Source organism: Xiphophorus couchianus, chromosome 16 (genome assembly GCF_001444195.1).
Source record: "Xiphophorus couchianus chromosome 16, X_couchianus-1.0, whole genome shotgun sequence".
NCBI classification, from domain to species: Eukaryota; Metazoa; Chordata; class Actinopteri; order Cyprinodontiformes; family Poeciliidae; genus Xiphophorus; species Xiphophorus couchianus.
The window spans coordinates 2,907,415-2,918,014 of NC_040243.1; the positions used below are offsets into that span (position 1 = coordinate 2,907,415).

Genomic DNA, 10,600 nt, shown 5'->3' on the forward strand with positions numbered 1-10,600 from the left:
GACCGTGTTTATTAACACAGCAATATTTCATTCACTGCAACCGCTTTTGTTGTTCCTAAGAGGTTTGGTCCAGTTTTGAAGGAGTTTTTTTTCCTGTTGCTTGATAACAAAATTGACTCATTCCTTGATTTTAGCAGCAATAACTTATATAAGATGACCTGCCCTGCAAAAAACAAAAACTTTCCAAGTATTTATTTGTCAAGTTTCTAATGCAAATATCTTAGAAAACTTAAAATAAATCAAAACTACATTACAAGTAACTTTCTCCAAGATATAAGAGCTTGTCTTAAGTCAGTGATTCCTTAATGCTGATGAAAATACTCAGATTGTTTCACTTATAACATGGAAAAAAATAATCTGCCAGTAGAACTAATACTTGTTTCTGTTATTGTAGCTAGAAACTAGAGATCAGGCTGAAATCTGGGTGTAGTGATGAACTCTGACCTGAACCTTCGGAGCCACATAAAGACGGTCACAAAGTTGGCCTTCTATCACCTGCAGAACATTTCCAGGATTAGAGGACTCAATTCTCAGCAAGATCTAGACCGGGTATCTGCAAACTGCAAGATAAAGAACTAACTAATGTTTTTAGATGTAGATATAATAACAAATGCAGATTTTTAGCAGTTTTTCTATTATATTTGCATTGACTTTCTACACAGAATGGCACTAAAAGTAGCAGTGTTACGTTGTTATAGCTGTTTTTCCTCATCAAGATATTTTTTTCCTCATTTCCCGTCCTACTGAATAAAGATCCATTCTCTTTTCATAAAATTTTATGTTTATCTTTATTTTAAATAGTTAAAAAAATTAAAATGGTAGTTTTTTAACTACCATTTTAAAATTACATAAATACCATCAGATATTTATGTATTTCTAATTTGAATTTATTTCACAAGGGACCGTACATATAAATCAACATGAGGATGTTAAAACAACCATGTAAAAATGAACCCCAGATTTAGCCACTGAGGTTCATTTTCATCTGTAGTTTCCTGGCAGTTCTGGTTCTGCGTCCCCAGAACCGGAACCAGAACCAAAAATGGAGAAGCAGCATTCAGCTTCTATGCACCACAAATCTGGAACAAACTTCCAGAAAACTGCAAAACAGCAGAAACACTTGAGTTCCTTTAAATCTGGACTAAAATCCCACCTGTTTGGAGCTGCTTTTGATTCATAATAATTAGAAAATTGATCAATATTTTTCATGTGTATTTGCTTGATGATAGCATTTGATCAAATGTACTTATTGCTGTGTCATAATTTATAACTTTATTACGTTTTTATGTTTTACCTGCGTTTCAGCTGAAATGTGCGACACAAATGAACTTTAAAATTGTAGAACGATCTTTATGCTGTGATTTTTTTGTTTTTTACTATTTATTTCCATCATATCTGTGATATGATTGAACATTGACACTCAGACACTTTGTGGTTAACATGAGACTTTATTGATCAGTGCTGCATGTTTGGTGGAACAGGTAAAAACCAAGGTAGAGGATCGACTGTAGAGTGGGCGGGGTTTAGTGGATGGGTGGGCGGAGCTCCAGAGGGGCGGGATTTACTCGTACAGGAAGGCCTGAGAGCAGGGGGTCCAGTTGACGAACTCCTCTGCCTTGAACCAAAGATCGACCTCCGTCTTGGCGTTAGCCAGGGTGTCGCTGCCGTGGATGATGTTCCTGAGGACACAGTCGGGTCCAGATCAGTGACTTACAGTTTCATTATCTGGTCCATTTTGTCTGGAAATATTAAGTTTCTTCCTAAGAAGAATAAGTTATTTCCCCCATTTTGTTAAATGAAAACCTGAAGATGTATTTACTTCTTTTTTTTTAGTAATAATCTAAAAATAATTATTGGTCATTTCTAATTATTTTTACTAGTGAAGCATTTTTAATATTTTACTATAATTAATTAATTTATTTTAAAATTTATTTGAAATGATTAATTTTAAGCATTTCTCATTTTTCTCACCTATATCACATTTATAAGATGCTTTCTTTTTATATTTTAATGCATTTTTCTGTATTTTGGGAATGTATGGCATATATATTTTTATTTCTAAATGCAGAAATGTTCTAATGGTGACAGTAATATTTACTCTGAATTTTTATTCATGTAAAAAATATTTTTATCAGCAAAAATATATTTTTAAATTGATTCTAATGTAAAAATGTGTTTTAATATTTATTTTGCTGTTTTTTCTCGTTAAATTTGACTTTTTCCCTCATTTCTCTGGATATTCCTTGAGAACAAACCTCTGCTCAGACCTCAGTAATCCCATTTGTGGTTAAGTTTTTGATTATATTGAATCTTTGCCGTCATTTCCTGGTGCGTTGTGCAGGTTTTGAGGCGTTGCCATGGTTTCCTCACCTGCCAATGTTGATGCACAGGTCTCCACGGATGCTGCCGGGCTTGGAGTCAGCGGGGTTGGTCTCACCCAGCATCATCCTGGCCAGCTTCACAATGCTCTGACCTTCCCAAACCTGAAACACAAATCCAAACACAAATGTCTGAATCAGGTTCACATTTCAGGAGAATTCCCTGAAATCTTCAAAAATAAACTTCAAACTTAACGTGGCTCTAACGGGTCTTCATGAAGTTATTTAAATGTTTTTAAAAATGAAAAGAAACCATCTAAAAATAAACTGGTCACAAGCGCGCTATATTATATTTTATGATGCTGTCGTGATAACGATGATTAGTGTTTAAAAAACTATTTACTAGTTTTGCAGGACGGTGAAAACACGACACCAACACAAATATTATTCTTTAAAAACATTCCCAGACTTCTTCAAGATGCAACTTACGTCTTGAAGAAATCTGTGTGATTCACTTCCTTTACTGAATTGAATCATGTTTTTGAATTTAGTGATATTTATTGATGCTCTTGTGTAACAAAAAGTGGAGAAAATATCAAAAATAATATTTCCGATCAAACTATCAGTTCTGCTTAATTAGTTTTTGTAAATTTAGCATCAGTAACTGAAATGTGTCATGACAACGATACACCAAAACTCTTGAGATGAGAAACGACACGACTCATTAAATATTAAAACATGAGCACCAAGCCTGTCCTCCGTGTCTCCATGGTAACACTCTGTGGACAAGCAGCTGTCCTCCGTGTCTCCATGGTAACACTCTGTGGACAAGCAGCTGTCCTCCATGTCTCCATGGTAACGCTCTATGGACAAGCAGCTGTCCTCCATGTCTCCATGGTAACACTCTGGACAAGCAGCTGTCCTCCATCTCTCCATGGTAACGCTCTGTGGACAAGCAGCTGTCCTCCATGTCTCCATGGTGACACTCTGGACAAGCAGCTGTCCTCCGTGTCTCCATGGTGACACTCTGGACAAGCAGTTGTCCTCTGTGTCTCCATGGTAACGCTCTGTGGACAAGCAGCTGTCCTCTGTGTCTCCATGGTAACGCTCTGTGGACAAGCAGCTGTCCTCTGTGTCTCCATGGTGACACTCTGGACAAGTAGCTGTCCTCTGTGTCTCCATGGTAACGCTCTGTGGACAAGCAGCTGTCCTCTGTGTCTCCATGGTAACACTCTGTGGACAAGCAGATGTCCTCTGTGTCTCCATGGTGACACTCTGGACAAGTAGCTGTCCTCTGTGTCTCCATGGTAACAGTCTGTGGACAAGCAGCTGTCCTCTGTGTCTCCATGGTAACACTCTGTGGACAAGCAGCTGCCCTCCGTGTCTCAGCTTCCTGTTGGACTGAAGCAGCTGAGGTCTTGAGGACCAGCAGGTGTCAAGAGGTCGCTGACGCAACGGAAAAACGAAGCAGGAAGTTATGTGCGGCCATGTTTGTGTTGGCGTTACCATGGCGAAGACTGGTCCAGAGGACATGTATTTGCACAGTCCAGCGTAGAAAGGCATGTCCTTCAGGTCCAGGTAGTGCTTCTTCATGTGGTCCTCAGAGGCCTGCGCATGAAACGCAACAAAAAGTAAGTACACCCTGCTGATCACACATGATTTAAGACATTCATTAACCAATCAGCATCATTTTTACTGCTCTGGAGCAGAAAGGTGAGGTAAAAACCAGAGAAGCAACTTGAGCTGCTCATCAATCTGCACTGCAAAAACATTTCCTACCAAGTACTTTTGATCTCATTCCTACCACAAATATGTTAGTACACTTAAAATGAGACAAAAGTAACTTTTCAGCAAGATATAGGAGCTTCTTTTAAATCAATAATTCGTTAATATTGATGAAAAAATAACTTATAAGAAAAATGTCCAGTTATACGTGAAATAATCTGCCAGTGGAACTAATACTTTTAAATATTAATAATAATATTAAGGAATTATTCTTAAAACAAGCTCCTATGTGTTGCTGAAATGTTACTTTTAAATCAAATATTTTGGGTTTAGGTTTTAGCGCAAATATCTTAGTGCACAAGACAAAACTAACTGAAAAGTAACTTTTCAGCAAAACACAGGGGATTTATTTAAGCCAATAATTCCTTAATGTTGATGAAAAAGTTTAGAGTATAAGTCAACGAGTAAATGTGTCCTTAGTTACCATGACAACAGAAACCAGAAAGCTTGGAAAAGATGATCATTTTGTGTTGCATCCAACATTTTTTATCAGTAGATTTTAATTTAAAAGTTACAGTTTGGTTCGAATTTATTTAACTTATTTTTGCATTTTAGTTGGAAGGGCTGCATGAAATCAGTCAACGGACCACAAATGGCCCCCTGACCTCACTTTGAACACCAGCTGCTGAAGAGACAAACCCACTGCTGCAGGTCAGGGGTGTACTTAGTTTCCCTCCTGGTCGTCATTTTGTTTCTCACCTGGACGAATTTGGCAGCGACCAGCTTGAAGCCTCTTGTCTCGAAGCGCTTGATGATCTCACCACACAGTCCTCTCTGGACGCCGTCAGGCTTCACAGCGATGAAGGTACGCTCCATGTCTGCTGAGGAGGCTGCAGAGAAACACGCACCTCATTTATTCACAGCTGGAAACAGTGAAAAACGGGGTTAAAACAACACAGTCTGCTGAAAAACAAAGAGAAAAGAAAAGAAACAAAACAAAAACAGAAGAAACTCTTAGGGCGGAAATTTACTCCTCCCTTTTTCTATCTACAATATAGACGATCAAACTGGACCCGGATCTCAGAACGGCTGCAAAAAGTCTGACCCATTAAAGAGCAAAAACTTAATGAGTCTGGAATAAAAATTAAAATAAAAACATCCGCTGGGCATCCTGGAATAAAAACCCATCGTCTGGTTTTAGATCCATCCTCATCAGAAACCTGACCCAGTTTTGGGTCCACTTTCTGGTTCTGTCTAGACCCGGAAACACGTTGCTAATTTTACAGCCACTGGTATTTGTCGTCGTGACTCTGGCAGCAGCTGAGGGTCAGCAGGAGAGGCTCCCAGTTTAACCTCCTGTTGGGTATTATTAGGATCCCAGTTTGGGTTCTGCTGACCCTTCAGACGGGTCCAGACGAAATCAAAAACCGGGAAGAACAGAACCGGTTCCAGGCGGGAGAAACAAACAGGACTGGGGGAATCAAAACTCGCTCTGAGCCACAAAAGTTACATCAACTTTTGTAAAAACCGTTAAAATGTTTGATAAATATCTGCTGCAGGAAACGGAAATTTTAAAGAGCCGCCATTTTATTTCTGTTTTTAGGTTTTAAAACCAAGAAAAACATAAAATATTTACAGAAACATAAATGTTCTACCGGATTTAGATGTTTGCGATTGATTTTGAACAACAAAAAATATTTAGTTTCGAATGTAATGATGAGAAAAAATAAATATTTCTGAGATTTGTGTCATTCTGGTGTGAAAGTTTAAAGCAAGATTTATTCCATACAACAAAAAAAACACATAATAATAAAAAACTGATAAATCTGCAAAAAATAGTTGGTTCTGCAGCTTTTTGGCCAAATTATGATTCATTGTGAAACATGTAGCAGAACTTAAAGCATCTAAATTCAGCTTCATTTTGGATAAATATTGCACAAATGTGAACCCAGAACTTTAGTTTTAAAGGCAGAGGGACATTTTTTTAAAGGACTGAGGAGATTTTGCACTTAGAACCTGGAGCAGAACCTCCAGAACCTCCAGAACATAGAAATCAAAAACATCTTGAATTTATGAATAATTATTCATGCATTGGTAGATTTAAAGAAAAATCAAAAGTAAATGTTAAATTCAAGCTCTGATGTTCAGATTTTGAAAAATAAAGTTCAGTTTTTGTGTCTAAAGGAAAAATGAATTTGAAGTTTCATTCAAAAGAAACTGCCAACAATAAATCAAACTTTGCACCAAACTTCCTCCAAATGTTCAGCTGATCCGATCCGGAAAGCAGCTGCAACAAAAAGGACGAGGAAGAATCCAGAACCAGAACCAGAACCAGAACCAAATCAACTTCTGCTGCAGGATTTCTGGGATTTTTGGAAAGTTTCCGGAACTATTCTAGTTTCAAATAAAAACTCTCGAGATGAATGAATGAATTTTGCATGTTGGACAAAATAAAGTTCAGAGATTCTGCGGAATAAAAGCTCCGAACTTTCTAGACTTTCTCCACCTGATCCGAACCAGAATCTAAAAACATTTTTCTGCAAATATAATTAAGAATTTCTGTAAAAACGGAGGGAAAACGCGTCAAACGCTTCATGCAACAGAGTTTTAGTGAAGCTGAAAACCCGCAGGACGCAGCGGTTCGGGTCCAGTTCAAATGTTTCTGCAGGGTCAGAACCCTCACGTGCCGGGTCCGATATCTACCTGAGTTCTGGGACTTGAGGAGAACTTGTGAAGTTGAGTTGCCGGCGGCTGGGATGCGACACCGAGGCCGAAGACCCGAACAGCGGCTCTATATGGCGGCCGAACCGCGGGCGGGGTGAGGGCGGGGCCGGTCCGTGGGCTCGGTTCTGAATCGCTGGAAGCCGCTGACGGATCCCTCATTTGTGCATGTTTGTCTGTCACTGACTGGACCGTTTTAGAAGCTGTTGTCAAAGATCCAAAAGCTGCAAACGGAGAAAGAAAAACGAGAAAATATTTTCCAAATTTCTTAACATGGAAGTAAGAAATTCGTGATTTTAAAAATTATCTTTAAAAAATGAATAACTAAAATAAATCTTTAAAAATGAACCATGTAGATGAAACTACTAAACACGCAACTTCTGCAAACTTTCATAAAGTCTCTATAAGCTTTCTATGGATTCTGGGTTTTTTTTATGAAAGAAGAATTTATTTTATCTGCAGCTAAAATATTTATGATTACATTTCTAATCGTTTTCCTAAAACACGTGGAATTAGCATTTCTTGCTCAGAATATGATCGTTTTGTTACACAGGTTAATTAGTGGGGCTGGTTGCTCCAGTAGAGTCACAAACAAGATGGAGCTGAAACAGAAAAATCTCTGAGGGAAAATATGGCAGCTTTCTTTCAGCCAGCTGGCTGTCAGTGTGGTGGCGCAGCTAAATATTTTCTGACCTGTATGCAGACACAATATAGGGGTTTTCAATGCACAAACAGCTGAAAATGAGCTAGAATAATTATCCTGCCATCTTCTGGCGCCCGCTAGATTGGCGCCCTGGTGTTTGATTACATACTGAAGAAAAACTTTCTTTAAAAGTGACTTTAAACCACCGGAACCAAGAAAAACTAAAAGTATGAAATAATTTAACAGCTTTTGAGTTGGCCAGGAGTGTAGACACTACACTACCCATAATTCAATGTCGCTCCCCGTCGCTATGGTGGCGACTGTGTTGATCAGAACCTAAAGCTGCGGGTTAAACTGGGAGCAGAACCAGAATCCAGCAGGGCTGACTGTCGGTTCTGATCCAGACCCAGATGACCCTCACCTGATAAATATAACAGTCCTTCACCCTTCCCCCAAATCCTCACTAAATATAAACCTTCTCCTTATCGGGGATGGAAAGCAGACTCCTCTCATGGAGGGGGCAGGGTGAGGTTCTGTCCACTCTGCAGCCCTGCATGCTGGGGAGGTTCGGTCGGTGGGGAGGGGGTCCAATCAGGTCACATCAAACCAAACATACCCCCCACACTGACTGGTCCCTTCAGGAATCAAACATCTGAGCTGCAGGTTCAGGTTGCTCTCAGGTTTGGGGTTGTCGGTTCGTGTCCCACGTCCTCACTGTCCTCATGTGTCCCCGGTTCCGTCCGGCCTGTCAGCAGAGTGACCCGCTCCCTGTTAGCGGCTTATTAAAGCGGGTCAGACGGTACCGCTTGCATAAACTCTGAATTGTTTCCAGAAATGTCCATAAATGTGATTTAATCTGAATAAATCGGATTATTTTTCAGATTTTGTCACATAGTTTTATGTTTTTTTTAATGTTATTTTTTCTTTTCTGCTTCACTGCAGGTTTGTGAAGTTTGCTGATGGCGCCCCCTTCTGGCAGGAACACAAACTGAGGCGGATTTTAGTTGTTTTTATTTTGTCTCCAGATTTTATTTCAGTGTTTGTAGTGAGACAGCAGAGGGAGGAGACGTCTGCAGGAGGCCGGGTCACGTTCTCCATAATCAATAATCACCAATAAATTCTCCGATTCTGGTCATCAACTCATCACTGATGTTAAACTAAATTAGCAACGTTTTCTAAAATCAAATTAATCCAATTAATGAGAAAACAAGAGGGGAAAGTGTGAAATTTTAAATAAATAAATTTCGGGAAATTATGAAATTAAAAAATAAATTAAATAACTTGGAATAATTGTAATCCTTTGTGAATTAATAAAGTCATATTAATGATAAAATATTGTAAAAGAAAATCAAAATCATCAAAATCCTGAAAGTCAATGTACCTACATATAGTATTATTCATTACTTATTAACATAATATTTTTATTTAATGTTATTTAAAAAATAGTAAAACTCTGAAACATATTGCTGTTGGTTTCTCATTCTAATGACTTTATTTTCTTTAATTAAATCAATTTAAAAAAACAGACTAAAGGTTTTTTCCCCTATTTTTAAAAAAATATTAAATCCAAATTAAAATGAATAAATTTTGTTTTTATCACAACTGAAATTCAGAATTTTTCTTTGATTGTTTAATGAAAACCTCTTCAACCAAAAGGTTCTTCACTAAAAATGAAGAGAAGAAAACCCATTTTGGAGGAAATTCTTTAAGTTTAAAAAAAAAAAATCTTTTTTTTTTCTTACGTTTTGTCTAAATTTAAATTTTCAGAAAATATTTCTCTTAACTTTGATCAAAATCTGATTTATCTGAAATTAACAGATTATTTTTCAGTAACTTAAGCAAAAAGTGCCAGCTAATTCTGTTGGTATTGTTTTAATCATTTCATTTTAATTATTTCAAGTTTATAAAGTAAAGCTCAAATGGTGTATTAATGTATCTTTAACGTTTCTATTATAATTTAAAATCAAATAATCTGAACCGTAAGGCTCCGCCCCCTGCCACACGTCTCCTCCAATCACATTATTCGCAGAGGAAAAGGATTCGTTTCCATGTAAACAGCCACTTCTGTACAAATAAAAAGCAACAGAAACAAAGTTTAGATAAAAAACAACTGAAACATCAAACTGAAGAGATTTCTGTACATTTCATAAAGTCATAAATTCATTTTTGTAATTTCTCTGTTTCATCGTCTTCTTAAACTTTCTGAGTTTTACAAATAAAAGACACCAAATGAAAGTTTTTCTCCTTGAGGTGGCGCTGCTCTCCCTCCGTTCATACATAAAATAGAATCTCCGATAGTTTTTTATTTACACACTTCAGATATTTACAGTTTTTTTTTTTTTTTTAGTTTTCAGACCAGCGACACGGCGGACGGAGGAGACCGACCGCCGTGTCAAAGCTCTGGATCCCGGAACGGTTCTGGGCCGAGGCAGTGATCGATCTTTGGATCAGAACCGGACTCAGAACTGGACTGGGATCCACGACGTTGCGCGCCTGAGACCCAGAAAGTGGTCCTGAGAGAGCCGTGGGCTGACTGGTGATCGTCCACCTGAACTGGGCTTTCGGACCACCATGAAAACGCTTCAACCAGACCAGAACCAGAACTTCATCTCAGCAGGAAACCATCCTGATGGTTCCTGAAGAGAGAAGCTTTTATTTTGGAAGTTTACATTTAGATTCATGATACTGATATTATTCGTCTCCTGATTTTACTGAATTTTTCTTTTATTCCTTTTCTGTCAGATGAGGTTTCTGGTTTTGTAACTTCTGGTCAAATTTTAGTTCAAACTCTGGATTTCAGCTTCAGTCAGAAGTTGGAACCATTTAGGTTGGAAAGGTGGAATTTCAGCTGTTTTTCTTGGTGGAATAAACCCCTGGCTCTGTGTTGGATAAAAGGTCCAGTCAAATCATTTTTGTTCTGTCCAGAGTCAACTGGTATCAGTTCATGGTTCTGGAATCTGTTCCAGTTTAAGCTTTTATTCTAATTCAGTTTTGGCAGCAAAACCACAGGTTCACTTATTCATACGTTTCATACCATTCTGTAAACATAAATTATTGAGCCAGACGTGCTGGCCAGTGATACCATTAATGTTCCAAAACCTTACTGGTTCCCAGTCAGTGGAGCCGATTGAGAAGTTTCTGAACAGGAACGGCCTGAAACTGGATGATATGGTACAGATGGAGAATAAAAAAG

At 38.1% G+C, this 10,600-nt stretch overlaps 1 protein-coding gene across 1 annotated transcript; it reads right to left on the reverse strand.

Moving 5' to 3' along the window:
- Window positions 1–1,428: 1,428 nt before the first annotated feature.
- Window positions 1,429–6,878, reverse strand: LOC114159786 (nucleoside diphosphate kinase B-like). The gene is made up of 5 exons (XM_028041945.1): window positions 6,747–6,878; window positions 4,803–4,933; window positions 3,825–3,926; window positions 2,371–2,483; window positions 1,429–1,679 (listed from the first exon to the last, which is right to left on the reverse strand). Exons 2-5 carry the CDS (start codon window positions 4,917–4,919, stop codon window positions 1,562–1,564), a joined length of 450 nt encoding a protein of 149 aa, XP_027897746.1. The 5' UTR covers window positions 4,920–4,933; window positions 6,747–6,878; the 3' UTR covers window positions 1,429–1,561.
- Between the last annotated feature and the right edge of the window lie 3,722 nt (window positions 6,879–10,600).